General features: G+C 47.0%; 2 protein-coding genes across 8 annotated transcripts in view; both read right to left on the bottom strand.

The window, feature by feature from the left end:
- Positions 1 to 6,278, bottom strand: part of Nipsnap2 (nipsnap homolog 2) — a 38,175-nt gene extending 31,897 nt beyond the window's left edge. For 2 of the 3 annotated variants that reach the window (NR_172102.1, NM_001394370.1), the window contains 1 exon segment: positions 6,120 to 6,236. Coding sequence is in view for 2 of the 3 variants with exons in the window: in NM_001394370.1 (NP_001381299.1) it covers positions 6,120 to 6,196 (77 nt within the window). In the remaining variant the exon portion in view is untranslated. 3 annotated transcript variants of the gene reach the window in all.
- A 4,289-nt stretch (positions 6,279 to 10,567) lies between these two features.
- On the bottom strand, positions 10,568 to 13,867 carry Mrps17 (mitochondrial ribosomal protein S17). Of its 5 annotated transcripts, none has more exons than NM_001105923.1 (3): positions 13,394 to 13,745; positions 12,423 to 12,562; positions 10,568 to 11,379 (listed from the first exon to the last, which is right to left on the bottom strand). In NM_001105923.1, exons 2-3 carry the CDS (start codon positions 12,543 to 12,545, stop codon positions 11,119 to 11,121), a joined length of 384 nt encoding a protein of 127 aa, NP_001099393.1. In that variant the 5' UTR covers positions 12,546 to 12,562; positions 13,394 to 13,745; the 3' UTR covers positions 10,568 to 11,118. The 5 variants fall into 5 exon arrangements, with proteins under 5 accessions (NP_001099393.1, XP_006249326.1, XP_063127235.1 ...); XM_006249264.5 differs by lacking the exon at positions 13,394 to 13,745 and adding an exon at positions 13,764 to 13,867 and having other exon boundaries at positions 10,749 to 11,379; XM_063271165.1 differs by having other exon boundaries at positions 10,749 to 11,379; positions 12,941 to 13,786.
- Between the last annotated feature and the right edge of the window lie 1,429 nt (positions 13,868 to 15,296).

Raw genomic sequence — 15,296 nt, forward strand, 5'->3', positions numbered from 1 at the left:
ACATACATACGTACACACACAGACATATTCCCCACACAGACACATACACAGAGACAGAGAAACACACACACACACACAGGTTGGAGGCAGGGTTCCTACTTTCTATCAAATACTGGACTTGAGACTTAAGCATTGTAGGCTCTGTTGCTATCAAGTTCTACCAGATGCTAAGTCAGTTCAATCTCCCCGGGGAAAAGCCAAAATGACCACAGATCCCAAAGCGGACACAGAGCTCAGGAGAATGAATCACCGGCTTGGACTCAAGAGAGACTCCAGTGGAGAATCTGTAGCTCCATGCTGGAGGCCAAGCAGGACAGATGGACAAGGCAGGTGATAATCTTAGTGAGAGAGAACAACATGTACAAGGACACACAGAATTGTGGAAACGGACAGCACGCTTCTGTAAGGCGGGCAGCTCGACAAGGCGGGCGAACAGAGTGGGAAGGTGTGGGGGATGGTAATAGGCCGGCGTGGGCATGGGCTTGGGCGTGGAGGCTACACTGTGGCAGTTATACCTGAATAGGGCAAAATGCCAGCAGATTCAAAACCAGCAGGAAAAGCAGCCTGAAGTACTGAGCCAGCCCCGAGGGCAGGGAGTGCAGTTCCTGGACTCTCTCCGGCCAGGAGTAACCGAACCTTTTTTTGAAGGAAGCCTTAAAACAAAACAAAACAAAACAAAACAAAACAAAACAAACAAAACCCCCAAACCAAACACTCAGTGAGGGGAGGTGGCTTACTCCTTTAATCCCAGCAATCAAGAGGCAGAGGCAAGGGCTGGGGATTTAGCTCAGTGGTAGAGCGCAAGGCCCTGGGTTCGGTCCCCAGCTCCGGAAAAAGAAAAAAAAAAAAAAAAAAAAAAGGGAGAGGCAGGTGATCTCTGAGTTTGAGGCCAGCCTGGTCTATGTTGTGAGTTCCATGGCCAGGGCAACACAGAAAAAAACCCAGTTTTGAAAAACAAAAAGAAACAAACCACCCAGCAGATGGGAAAAAGGAGGTCTACTGTTCAGAAGTTGGATAGAGAGATGGCGGGGAAACAATACTTTCTATAGACACCCCTGGGACTGGGTGGGTGGGATGTAGCTTAATGGCTTAGTATGAGTGAGACCCTGGGCTCCATTCTCAGTACTAGAGAAAAAGTCTGGCTATTGGAGGCTAGTTTGACCTACATATCAAGTTCCTGGCCAGCCAGGGTTAAACCGTGAAGCCCTGCCTCAAAACAGAACACGAACTCAACTGCAGCAAAACAATAGAAAACACACTCCCCGACCCCAGATAAAAACAACCCCCAAACCGGGAGGTGGAAACAGACACAGGTAAGAGACAGCATTTAGGTTTAGTCAGAGCAAACAGAGGAAGGGAAATAGATTTAACATTCAGACACGGCAGCAGGAGCACAGCAGGCCTAACCCACCCGTCTGACCCCCAAATATTTGCTAACTGCACCATGATGTGTATCAAAGGTTGGACTAGCTGTGGGAGGGCACACAGAGGACAAACCCAGTCCTGACCCCAAGAGCTGAGCTTGCAGACGAGAGCAAGGGAACACAAGCATCCTGAGATAAGCTCTCGGACAGAGGCCTGGCTGGAAAGCTGCAGTGGCTTGGGGTGGAGGAGGCAGGCTCTTGGGTGGCCGGTGTAGATCAGAGGTTCTCCACCTTCCTAACGCTGCGACCCTTTAATACAGTTCCTCAGGTTGTGGAGATCCCCCAACCAGAAAGTGATTCTCACCTGCTACTTCATAAAGGTAATTTTGCTGTTAAGAGTCATAATGTCAATGTCTGATATGCAAACCAAAGGGGTCTGGACTCAGGTTGAGAACCACTGAAGAGAGGACGAGGAAACATCTGTCAGTTGGATATCCATCGGGGACAGAGCGTTTTAAGAGCTAGTAATGGCAAAGCCAGGAGTAAAGACTGCAGTGAGGAAGCAGGGGAGGGGAGCAGGTGGGGGGGGGGCGGCAGATCTATCCTTGAGATGTCGCATATTAAACAATTCTCTCATAAACCTAACCCCTGCACAGCTGCTACAGAGACGCTGCTGCCCAGTTTTCGCTTTGAAAAGCTTCAAACACGGAGAGGTTGAAATAATGTACGCACTCCACGTAGATCAAAAAAAAAAAAATTGACTTGTTACGTAAGTTAAGAAAAAAACTTTCGTACGTTTGGAAATTGTATAGACACACAGAACTTTAACACTTCAGCGCACGCCGCACGCGGTGGCTCAGACCTTTAATCCCAGCACTTAGGAGGTAGACTCAGGCAGAGCTCCGAGTTTAAGGCCAGCCTGGTCTACACTGACAGTTCCAGGCTGGCCAGGGCAATGGATGAGACCTTGTCTCAATCAGTAAGGAGATGAATATCTTTAACATATATCTCTAGAAAACAAAGATAAACCCACTATGCTATCATCACGTCTAAGAAACACAACTTCTAAAATATCTATCTACTTCCACATTCTATTAACTGTTTGCACTGTCGTCTAAGTGGTTTTTCTTGGGAGGGATGTCGGAGAAAGGAAGGAGTAGGATACAGTCTGTATGGTGAGGTTAAGACGAGTGTGTGTGTGTGTGTGTGTGTGTGTGTGTGCGCGCGTGTGTGTGTGTGTGTGTGTGGTGTGCGTGCACGCGTACAAGTGAGTCTCTTTATGTAGCCCAGGCTAGCCCCCAACTCACAACCCTTATACCTCACTTTCCCAAGTACTGTCTATAGCCAAGTTTTTAAAGATTTATTTTCATTTTCAGTTATGTGTATATGCACGGGGGAGGGGAGTACGAGTATGTGATTGTGGTGCTACGCCCTTAACTGTGAGCCGCCTCTCCTGCCCGCACAGGTTGGTTAACGAGATTTTTATAATGGAAAAATGGCCCCTTAGAATTTTTTTTTTTTTTTAAATCTGTCTCCTTCAATGATGGGATCAAGTTCAGTCTTCAGAGGAATCCAGAAAAGTGCTGCTGATGGTTAAGGGTGATGAGAACAGAGACGTGGAGCCTAGACACTTGGAAGCAAAAAATGGCCGATCTGACAACCAAATTAGAAGGCAGGGAGAGCGGCAGATAGGCTTGGAGAAGGCCTGATTCCTGGCCTGGACCATGGGAGACGGCCCACTACTGGGAGGAGAGCAACCAGGTTTTATGGGAGGAACATGAATTAAATCCTTTGTACCTTAAAACCCTTTCCAGGCGACTGTCTAGTAAACAGCTGAGAACTCTGGGTTTAACACGATCTACAGCCAATAGGATGGCCTCGAGCAGTGGCTCTCACCCTTCCTAACGCAGCTCCTCACGCTGTGGTGATTCCCAACCTAACAGTTACTACACTGCCACTTCAGAACTGTAATTTTGCTACTGTCAGGATTTGTAATGTAAAGAGCTGATATGCAGGATATCTGATATGTGACCTGCAGGGGGGGTCTCGAACCACAGTTTAAGAATCACTGTACTAGAATACGCAAGTCTGAGGAGCCTACAAGGACCTCCTGATTCCTTTCTGAAAGTCATGTTGCAAGGTCACCCCGACATCCCCATAGGCAAATCTGTTTTTTTTTTTTTTTCTTTCTGTCATCTTACTTAACCTTTTAGCCAGGATCAGGCACAGCTGACTAGTCCAATAAATATCCCCTCTCTGACGCCTGTCGCACACACAATGATGGCTCTGGCTGCTCTTTGCCTGGCTTCCTTTGCGGCTCCTTCTCTATTCAACAGCCTGTAAATGTTGGCACGTACTAGGGCTTGTTTCTCAGCTTCCTCACTAGCCCCATCCTCTCCTTAAAACAATTTCATCCCTCTCACTGTGGCTTTAAAACAAAACAAAACAAACAAAAACAAGCCAGAAAAAAAAAAAAAAAAAAAAAACAAGCCAGGAGGTGGTGGTATACGCCTTTAATCCCAGCACTAGGGAAGCAGAGGCAGGCTTGACAGCCTGATATATAGATCGAGTTCTAGCACAACTAGGGTTACTGTGTCTCAAATCCCCATCCCCCGAAAAGACAAAAAAAAAAAAAAAAAAAAAAAAACCCTAACCCTCCCAAAAAAAACCAAAACCAAAACCAAAAAACCAAAACAAAAAACCAAACCAACCAAAAACCCACAGAATAACAATAAACCATCACCACCAAAAAAACTCAGTGAAAACACAGAATAATGAAATCCAGGTATCTATCAACATTCTTATATGCTAATTACCATCAGTTGCCTATAGCCCAGATATTTGGATTTTCTATTTGAACAGCCTACACCTCAGACTTTACAAGGTTCTAAACTACTCTGGACCCCCTTTTCTTCCTCCTCTTTGAACAGCTCCCAGAGAGGATTGGCAGAAAGGGAGAGAGGAGGGTGAGAGTGTCTTCAAGCACTCACAGGGTAGAGAGCATTTGGCTCCAAGTATGGGTACCTGGCAGGTCCAAATCTAGTTTACCAGCTTTACCACTTTGAGCATCAGGTCTTGAGCGAGCACCTTGAGTTTCAGCTGCCTGTTTCCCAAGGAACAAAATGCAAACTTTAGGGGCTCAGAGTGCTTGCTAAGTAACAACAGATAGGGAAGTTGTCTGTTCACTTCATTTGGAAACCATATTACAGGTGATTTAAATAATTTGCATCTACAAGTTGCATGGGTCCTGAAACAAAAGCGACCACACACACTTTTCCCCCAGAGATGTGTCTCTTGTCTCTATGTCTGCGTGAGATGCATACCTCACTATTTAAGATTGCCACTAAATTAGACGAGTCATATTATATGGTGCCCCCATTGTACTGGAGAGATGGCTCAGTGGTTAAGACCACTTGCTCCTTTCCAAGAGGACCAGAGTTCCAGTACCAGAACCCATGTGGTAGCTCACAACTATTTCTGTAACAGTAGTTCCAGAGGACCAGATACTTTCTTCCGATCCTTGTAGGCCCCCAGGCATGCATATGGTACACATACATATATGCAGGTAAAAACACTCATACAAACAAATCTTAAGAAAAGTTCCGGGGCTGTTGAGATGGCTTAAGGGGTAAAGAAACTGGCTTCTAAGTTTGATGAACTACAATTTCCCAGACCCACTTGGTGGGAGAAAAATCAATTACAAACACACGTGTGCATGCACGCAGAGATATAAAAAAAAAACCCAAAAAACAAAAAACAAAGGCAACATTTCAGTTAGCCAAGGCTGGCCTCGGTAGTGCACACCTGAAACTACAGTACTTCCGAGTCTGAAGCAGAAGGTTTGCAGAAAGTTCGAGGCCAGCCTGGATATATGTAGCAAGACCTTGTCTCAAATAAATAAATAAATAAATAAATAAATAAATAAATAAATAAATAAATAAACAAACAAATAAATAAACAAATAAACAAATAAATAAATAGGGGCTGGAGAGATGGCTCAGGGGTTAAGAACACTTGCTGCTCTAGCAGAGGATTCCATTCCCAACCCCGACATGGCGGCTCCCAACAGGCTGTAACTCCGGTAGTGGGGATCCAAAACCTTCTGGCTGCCCCAGGCACATATGTAATAGACGTCCAGGTAGGCAAACACTTATATACATAAAAAAATATATATAAATCCTGAAAACAGTTTAGAGATGAAAAACAATACAAAGGAAGGCAAGAAGGGAAAACAAATCTGGAAATTCGGATGGCCTTTCGTTACTTAATAAACGTGGGGATGTCAAGGTGACAGGTGGACACAACCGAACAGACTCCACCGAGGTTAGGAGAAGAAAAAGTTTCAACTGCGAACTCCGCCACCGTCGGTTACTTTTTTTTTTTTTTTAATCCACTCCGCTTTCAAATTTAAGGGCTGTCCCGAGTGGGGACCTCGGGGTGCAGCTTCCCTGGGGGGAACCCGCCATTCTTTCGCGACCTGGGGCGAGGCATCGCTACTGCGGGGGGCGCAGCGCGCGGAGGCTGCGGGCGGACATGGCCCGCGATCCCGGGCGTCCCCGGCAAGGGCGGCGCCGGCAGGACCGTGACCTTGAGCCCCAAGGGGCCCGGGGAAGGCGCTGCAGCCACGCCAACCCTCCGTCGCCTGGGACTCGGAGGCCGGCCCCCGGCGTCCCCTCCCCGCCCCGGGGACCCCGCGCCCTTCGCCCCACGGCGGCCCCTCCCCGGCCGGGCCCCGGAAAGGGCGGCGCTGCTCACCGGAGCCCGGGCAGGAAGCTGCCGGGGGCGGCTGGCCGCAGCAGGCCTCCTCGCGCGAGCAGCACCCGCGCCGCCATCTTGCTCCGGAGCCTGAAGCTCCTACCGCCTCGGTGTCGCTGACGCCGCCGCTGCCGCGACCCCTCCCCCGGCCGGGCCGACCAGGCTGGGGCGGGGCGGGGCAGGGCGCTAGGCCGCTGTAGTGCAGGGGCGCGGCCGCTAGGGGGAGCAGCGTGCAGCCTCGGGGCTGCCGCCAGGGGGCGCGCCAAGTAGTTGTTGAAGATAAGCTTAGATCTGCGAGGGGAGCTCAGTGTCCCAAGATGGGTGTGAGAAAGGAACCTGGTTGGCGCTGGATTGTCCACGGGGAGATCCACGAGAAAGGAATAGAACTGTGCATGGGAGAATCCAGAGCCTGATTTTATGGTTGAAGGTCCCCACAAAATGACGAACGTGTTAAAGTGTAGCAGCACCAGGAAAGCCGAGAACCTCTGGTCTAGGGGAAAATGTACTCTGTGAGGATAATAAAAGAACTACGGATACAAGCATGAAACTTCAGCAAGACAAGAGTAGGCAGAAACAGAGCTAGATCCCGAGGAAGCAGAGAAATGGGGAGCAAGTAGCAAAGGTCAAGAGACAGATTGGTGGCTGCCTGTGAGTTTCTGGTAAGAAGTGGGATGGGAGGTGATTCTCTACCACCTGTAATCTTGAAGTTCAAGAGGTATGGTTTTCTTTATCTTTTTAAAATTTCTCTTCCTAGTCTATGCGCATCACTAGTGTTTTGCCTGCACCTATGTCTGTGTGAGGGTGTGGGACCCCTGGAACTGGAGTTGCAGACAGTTGTGAACTGCCGTGAACTTCCCAAGTTAGCTGAGACAGGGTCTTTATGTGGAGCCCAATCCAGCCTCACAGCGATGGTTAACCACTCCTGAGGGGGAATGGAACCTGGGAGAATGGAGCCTAAAAGTGAGGTGGACTAAAGTCTCAAGCAATAGCCTTTATTCAGAGCATCGGACAAGTTATACTCCGAGGGTTTAGAAGAATCTCAAGAGTTAAGTGTACAAACACAAGGGCAAAGTGTACAAACACTCTTGGGTCCTGTTCTTGGGTCCTCTAGTTTTACCCTCCTGGATCTTGAGGTTACTTGCATGAGCCGTCATACTCAGTTCGTTTATTAACAGGATCATTATTCATCCAGGATAGCCTCAAACTCTCAGTTCTCCTGCCCCCACCACTTCAGTGCTGGGGTCATAGGTATACATTACTGCACTTGACTCAACTTTGTATGTTAAGAGTTTCAACTCTCTTGCATTTACGCATTTCTTTGATGACTCTGCTTTTGTGCTATTTAGCATTAGACCTCCCTTTTTTCTGCATCCCCACCTCACCCCCATTGCCATTTTGCTCTGGATTTTCATCAGTTCTTTAGTCCTGTGCTCTCCTCCTTTCCCAATGTACTTAGGGCCTGGTATATGCTAGGCATGTGCTCTACCAATGAGCTGTGTATCTTCAATCTATTTGTGAAATAGGTCCTACCAAGTTGCCTTGTCTTGTCATATATATATATATATATACATATATACATATATACATATATACATATATACATATATACATATATACATATATACATATATACATATATACATATATGTACCTGTACATGTGCAGGCCAGAAGAGGGCACCAGATCTCATTACAGGTGGTTGTGACCCACCATGTGGTTGCTGGGAATTGAACTCATGACCTCTGGAAGAGCAATCAGTGCTCTTAACCACTGAGCCATCTCTCCAGCCTGCCTTGGCTTGTCTTAAACTTGCTGTTCCCTGCCTCAGCCTACTGAGTGCTGTATTAAAAGTGTATATCAGTACACACGTGGCTTTAGGCCCTAAACCTGTGAGTTGAAACTCCATTGTAGTCCAGTGACCTTTTCAAGATAGGGTTTCTCTGTGTAGTCCAGGTTATCTTGGAACTCATACTGTACACAGGCTGGCCTCGAACTCACAGAGATACACCTGCCTGTCTCTGTCTCCCAAGTGTAGGGAATAAAGGCAGATGCCATCACCTCCCCTCCAATGACCTTTTCAAAGAGGTCTCTGAAGATGACCTTCGAAGATGAAGATGGGTTTAGGAACTGAGACAGTACTCCTCTATCCTCTTCAGCAGGTCTGCCCGTAGGCAGTCACACCCCCACACTCTTATCTAGAACTGTATTGAAGGGTCACAGCATTAGGAAGATTGAGAATCACTATGTAGCCTTGGCTGGCCTGGAACTCAACAATGTAGGCCAGGCTGGCTCCTGCCTGAGTGCTGAGATTAAAGCTGGGCACTATGATATTTCTCATTGCAAGAGTCTCCCTGAAGCCTAATTTTAAGAAATGAAATTTACAAATTACATTTCTTTATTTGTGCATGTATGTGGGCACTTGGACCATGTCAACAAGCATACGAAGGCCTGAGAAAGAATTCCGGGAGTTGGTTCTTTCCTTTTACCTTGTGGATGCTAGGAACTCAGACCCGCTCGGGTTGTCAGGCTTGGTAACAAGGTTGTTAGCTTACAGGTGAGCACCATGAGGGTGTTCTTCCTGTAGTCTCATGCTTGCTGGCCAAGCACTCTACCACTGAGCTCTATCTCGAGCCCAAGAGACTGTAATGAAAACAACACATGTGTATCAATCGGTCAAGTATCTTAGAGATGCTTGACCACCCAGCAGTACTTCCTGCCCTGTCTATAAGTTTTTATGGTATTTTATGTTATTACAAGCTGCCCCTGGGACAGACCCCAACCCAAGAGAGACATATAAGAAACTACTTAGAATAAGACTTCCATTTGAGTAGTGGTCTAGTGAAGTTCAAGTTCCCAAGACCTCTCTGGGAACTGACATCCTACTTGGCAGAAAGAGACATGTCCGTGGATAACTGACATACTGGTTGGCAATTTTTTTTTTTTTTTTTTTTTTTTTTGAGCTGGGGACTGAACCCAGGGCCTTGCACTTGCTAGGCAAGCGCTCTACCACTGGGCTAAATCCCCAACCCCGGTTGGCAAGTTTAGACATGAATGTTAGGCAAGCCCCATCCTGAGAGACAAGTTAGGACATGAATGTTAGACAAGTCCCCTGCCACAGTTGAATACCGCAACCAACGGGAGCAGGCTAAGTGTACAACAAAGGCATGTTCCTAAGGAAATCCACATCCCTGATTGGTAGAGTAACTTGGCGTGGATACTGGGCTTAAAAACCCTGTAGGATCATACCTTGGGGTCATGATTCAGTTCCCAAATCTGGATGGTGGCCCTGGTCAATTGGGTCTGGGGCACACACGCTCAATAAACTCTCCCCATCTGACTAAGATCAGTGTTTGTGTGGTTGGTGAGGTGATTCCTGAACCCAACAGTTCCTAACCACGGGGCCATCTCTCCAGCTTCACTAGCTAGGTTATTTTTCTCTGCTTGAACTGCACTCTCCATACCCATCTGTGATGGTTTGCATATGCTTGGCCCACGGAGTGGCACTATTAGAAAGTGTGGCCTTGTTGGAGGAAGTGTGTCACTGTGGGGGTGGGCTTGGAGACCTTCCTCCTAGCTGCCTGAGGATGCTCAGTCCATTCCTGGCTTCCTTCGGGTGAAGATGTACAACTCAGCTCCTCCTGCACCATGCCTGCCTGGACACTGCCATGCTCCTGCCTTGATGATAATGGACTGAACCTCTGAACCTCAATTAAATGTTGTCCTTTATAGAACTCATGTTGGTTATGGTGTCTGTTCACAGCAATAAAATCCTAATCTCTCTCTCTCTCTCTCTCTCTCTCTCTCTCTCTCTCTCTCTCTCTCTCTCTCCCCCTCTCCCTCTCTTCAGGAAGAAGATAGTCTTCTTCTGGTCTCTTGCTGTTTACCCTCCATGCGTCCTGTCTGTCATAAGGGCACCTAAGCGTCCTCTCCACTCTGGGAGTCTGATGATCCATGAGTGCCTGGGCTCATCACTGATACCTTCTTCTAAACTAGGCCCTGTGGCAAACACCTACTAACCCCAGCTACCTGGAGCTTGAGATAGGACGACATAAATCTGAGGCTCACCTGGGCTTTACACTGAGACAAAAGTTCAAAACAACAAAAAACCAAAGAGACACGTATACAACATACATATTAGCTCAAGTTGAAATATACCCCAGGTCTCCTTTTAAGAGTCAGAAAACTGAAATACACAGGTCGAAGTTTCTGCAGTAAAAATCTTCATAGAATGTAAAACGCTTCCTCTTAGGAGTTGGTGAAATCAGAGGGGAAAAAAATTAAACTTACTAGCCAGTAGTGGTGACACATACCTTTAGTCCCAGCACTTGAGAGGCAGAGGCAGGCAGACCTCTGTGATTTGGAGGCCAGCCTGGTCTACAGAGCAAGTTCTAGGACAGCCAAGTCTACAAAGAGAAACTTTGTGTCCAAAAACACCCCACATTTAATTTACTTTGAATATGAACTATTAAAACTCAGTGGCAGCAGGATGGCCCAGTGGGTGGAGGTGCTAGCTGTCGTCTGAGTGTGACACCTGGAAACCGTGTAAGAGTGAAAGGAGAGAGCTGACCCCACAAAACTGTCCTCTGGCTGACGGAGGTGTGCGGTGGCGCACATGTACCCACGCAGGCATTGTGGACACACACGATATATTTTGAAAAATTCAGCTATCGAAACTAAGTTTAGCCTTTTCTGTTATTATCAAAAGGTTTTCTTCTTTTAAAATAAAGGTGCAAAGTCCAAGATTTCTTTGAGTGATGGCAAACAAAACAATACATATATGATCTAGGACAGTGAGCTTACGGAATGACGCAGCACGCTTAGGCATACAGAGTACTCGGAAGGTAACTTCAGGGCAGAGAATCTGAAAAAGGATGCGAACCTTTATGGAACGCTAAGCTCTTTACTCTGTTGAATACTTCTAATGTCACAGGAGAAACAGTATGAAAAGCCACTGAGCAAACAGACAGACATCCATCCTCTGGCTCCCTCTTCCCCAGGTTCAGGAGGACTTGAGCTCTTCTCGAGATTCGCAGGGGGGAGTGGCTTCTGAACTGAGGGGGCTCTCCAGGTAGGCGGTTCCTGCACAGGGCTTTCCTGTGACGGGGTCGATAACTCGGCCCACTTTGAAGATGATCTCTGCCAGTTCGTGTTTCACGTGCTTTGCTCGTGGGACGGGCAGAGCTCTGAGGAGCACGATGTCCCCGACGCTGCACTGCTGAAGGGCGTCATGAGCAAAGTAGGTTTTCCGCTTATTAAAGTACTGTGGAGAGAAGGAGAGGCGCAGATCGGTAACTCCCATCTGCGATGTGTGGTGCAAAAAGAACACCAAAAACAACTCCCAGCAAGCTGCCCCTCTCCTGATTCCTCTACCCAGCCACAGCTTTGGTTCTTCTCCCCTGGGTCTGCCCTGCCCACCCCATTCCCGATGCTGCCACTGTAGTTTAGGTCCTTATGGTTTCTACTCCACAGTTTTGCAAAAATCCCCTTCCTCACTCCTTACGCTGGTCCATATGGACTGCCTATAGTGCTGAGAATAGCGATGCATACCAACGGCAGAGGCAGGAGGATCTCTGTGGGTTCAAAGCCAGTCTAGTCTACATATGGAGTTGTAGGACGGCCAGGGCTACACAGAGTGACCCTGTCCCCAAACAAAGCAGAGCACCAAAGCACAGTGGATCCTTTCCAGTCTGTCTCCAACTGTCCTGGATTCCTTAAACTGGAATACCAACTCCCGGCCTCAATGTGTGGAACCACTCGCTTTGTCTGCAGGAGGCTATGCCCTATCACAGCTGGAAGAACCACGACAATGGATTCACCCGACCCAGGAATAGAATTGTACTGGAGGGTCAGCTCAAACGTCTCTTTACTGGGATGGAGTGTCTTGTCCTGTTCCCGTACTGTTCTGCCCAGCTAGTCGATACAGGAAATATCGGAATGAACTTGTGTGTTCCCGAAAGCCTATGAACCAGGTTACACCTACAGGTCAGCAGTGGGTGACGCAGATTGCCACAGATGTTCAACTTATCTTTTACCGACAGGGAAATGCTTTTCCGCTCAGACCCTAAAGCAATGGTTCCCCAACCTCCCCAACACTGCGATCCTTTAATACAGCTCATGTTGTGGTGATCCCCAGTCACATTATTTCTGTTGCTACCTCATAGCCGTAATTTTGCTAGTTATGAATCATAATGTAAGTATCTGATATGTGACTCCCAAAGGGATTGAGACCCACAGGCTGAGAACCATAGCAGTAGCACGTTGATGACCCATCGATGGCACTTTAAAGCAAGTGTGAATCCTCACCTTTAGTAAGTAGGGATCCAAAACAAGTCTGGTCGCTCTTACTTTAGCAGTTTTTACCATTGCTGTACCAATCACCTTCCCCACAACCCATTTGGCGTGGACGGCTGAACGGACTATTGACATTATGTGTCTGTGAGCGCCTAAAATGGAAACAAACAAAAAAAACCCCTTAAAGGTTAGTACTGTTAAGACACAGTCTTGCCCCCTTTCCCGCTATCCATTAACAAACCAATGGCTCGGTTTCTTTTTTCTTAAGTTTACCTTTCTCCACTGTAGCCCAGGCTTGCGTTAAACTGGGAGAGCCTTCTACATTAGCCTCCCATGAGCTGGGCTGGAGAGACAGATGCCTAAGCAGCTAAGCATTGGTTGCTCTTCCAGAGGACCTGGGTTCAGTTTTCAGCACCCTTATGGTGGCTCGAAACCTTTGCAGCACCAGTTCCAGGGGATCCTCTGAAATTACACACAGGCTGGTACCACAACACCCCATTTAAACCAGCATTCTGGTGGTTAGGGCTTACCAAGAGAATTTCGTTAGGAGCAATGCCCGTGTCCAGCAGTCATTTTTCTACTTTTCTGAAACAGCCTGGTTAAAGATGCTTACAGGACTTATCTTTATAATGTTTACAAAGTAGAAAATGAATTTAACCTTCAGATTCCCTATACAGAAAGTTAGGAATAACATGGCCTGAGTAAAGGTGTTTTGAGGAACTATTAGTGTGCAAGCACACAATTAAACTGGTCACACTGGCGTCCCTCTCTCCAAATGAGGAAGGATACAGCGGGAAAATAAACAGTTAAGGGTCCCGCCTCAGTGCGGCTCTAACCTAATCATCCGGAAAATTCCCCTGCTACCGATCACAGATGCTCTACAGACCAAAGCTCTTCTACCTACAGGTGCCTACTAGATCACTACAAGTCACCTTATTTACCCTTTACCCACTATTCTTTATTCTGTAACCATTTAGAAACACCTCGTCCGTGTCACTTGGTGTCCTTTCTTGGAACTGGTTCCCAATTAGGGAGTATTATAATAAACGATGCTGTTTGAAGCGCTCAACTCCCGAGTCTGCGAGGTTTATTTCTTGTCGTTAGCAGGGCACGTTCTCGAGGTCACAGCATTTATTGCAGTTCTCTGTCTCAATTATAGACAATACAGCCCGCTACCACACACACAAGAGCTCACTGCAAGACCTCGGCCGGTCAGCCAGCTTCCTGTACAGGAACAACGAGACTTTGACTCGGAGCCGCTTTGGGAATCATTTGCTACCGAAACCACCAGGGAGAGTAACAGGAGACGTAGCACTGCCGAACCCAATACCCAGATCCGTAGCCCTCGCTCACCTCCAAAACCTACAACTCGGACCAAGGCCGGAGGAGCCTGGGCGCAGCATGATGACGCACATGGTGCGCTAGCCCCACCCCTCCCTTTTCCCAGGCGCCAGTCCTGCCAGTCTTGGGCGGGGCTAAAGATAAGACCCCGCCCAATCTATTTGAAACCGCACCTTGGGCGGAAGTCCTGGGGTTAAGTGTGTCCCGCTTAGACTTTTTCCATAGGCACTGCTGGAGATGCGCAGGAGGATCCTACCTTTTCCTATTTAATTTTGTTTCTTGCTCCTTTGATTTCCCAGGAATAGCCTGAACATGTTTTCAAATCAAAGGACCTTGTATTTGTCACAGAAACTCCTTTTCTTATTTTTAACAGTCTCACATTGTACATTTGGCTTGCCTCTGCCTTTCCAGTGTTGGATTACAGACTTGATTTACAATAATTTCTAATGTCTTGTTGCGTAGTGTAATATTTGCATACGTCAAAGTAGCAGATACAGGTGCTTCTGAATATTTTTAAGGCAAAGATGTGGTAAGCGTATGGATATGCCAGCTACCCTGACGTTGCTGTCTGTGTGCGCTGCAATATCACACTGTATCTCATAAATATGTATAATATGCAGGTCAAAAAATGTTAATATTAAAGGTGGACGCGGTAATACAGAAATACAGCCAGATGGCCAAGGGCTTTTCTTTCATGCACCGTGTTCTGGAAACGATCCCCAGTATTAAAATAAGAACAATAAAACAAAACATCAATCTGTCCAGCCCATTTTTTTTTTTTTTTGGTTCTTTTTTTTTTTTCGGAGCTGGGGACCGAACCCAGCCATTTTTTTTTTTTAGCAAACATTTATGGAACATACATTATAAGGATCTGTGTTAAGTATTGTAGGGAAAAGATTAATAAAAGGGAGCCTCGCCCACAAAACCACAAACCAGGTATGAAATAGGTAGTAGAAAAGTGTAAATACAGAGAACATATCTTTACACACACACACACACACACACACACACACCACACACACACCCTTCGCCACCACCTGAAGGTTTCTTTACACACACACACACACACACACACACACACACACACACACACACACACCCTTTGCCACCACCTGGAGGTTATTGTTTTTTCCTGGTTAAAGCTGAACTGGAGTTCCTCTCCAAAGGATGGTGGCAAGGCAGTTTCCATAAGAGCAGTCCCCAGTTCCCAGTTGACCTCAAATTGCTCTGCTTGGGTCTCCAAAGAAAGATACATTGAATTTCCCGGGCAAATTAGTCCATGGGATTTATAAGAGTTTCCAATTCATCAGTGCAAAGGCTGTGAGAAGAGAGGGATGTTCTATTTAGCTTTTCCAATTAAGGAAATGTGTGTGTGTGTGTGTGTGTGTGTGTGTGTGTGTGTGTGTGTGTGAAGGTTTAACTACGTATCCTGCACTGCCCTCAAACGCTCAGCGATCTTACTATCTCCACCTCCTGAGTGCCTGGCTTAGTCAACTATTTTAAAATGTAAAGTGTATTTTTATTCTGCTAGAGAGCAGAACAAAT

This window comes from Rattus norvegicus, chromosome 12, assembly GCF_036323735.1.
Source record: "Rattus norvegicus strain BN/NHsdMcwi chromosome 12, GRCr8, whole genome shotgun sequence".
Taxonomy (NCBI): Eukaryota; Metazoa; Chordata; class Mammalia; order Rodentia; family Muridae; genus Rattus; species Rattus norvegicus.

Coding starts and splice junctions, on each gene's coding strand:
- Mrps17 (NM_001105923.1), bottom strand. CDS start 12,545: ATGTCAATAGTCCGTTCAGCCGTCCACGCCAAATGGGTTGTGGGGAAG. Junction 11,380..12,422: donor TGGATCCCTACTTACTAAAG/GTGAGGATTCAC, acceptor TTCTCTCCACAG/TACTTTAATAAGCGGAAAAC.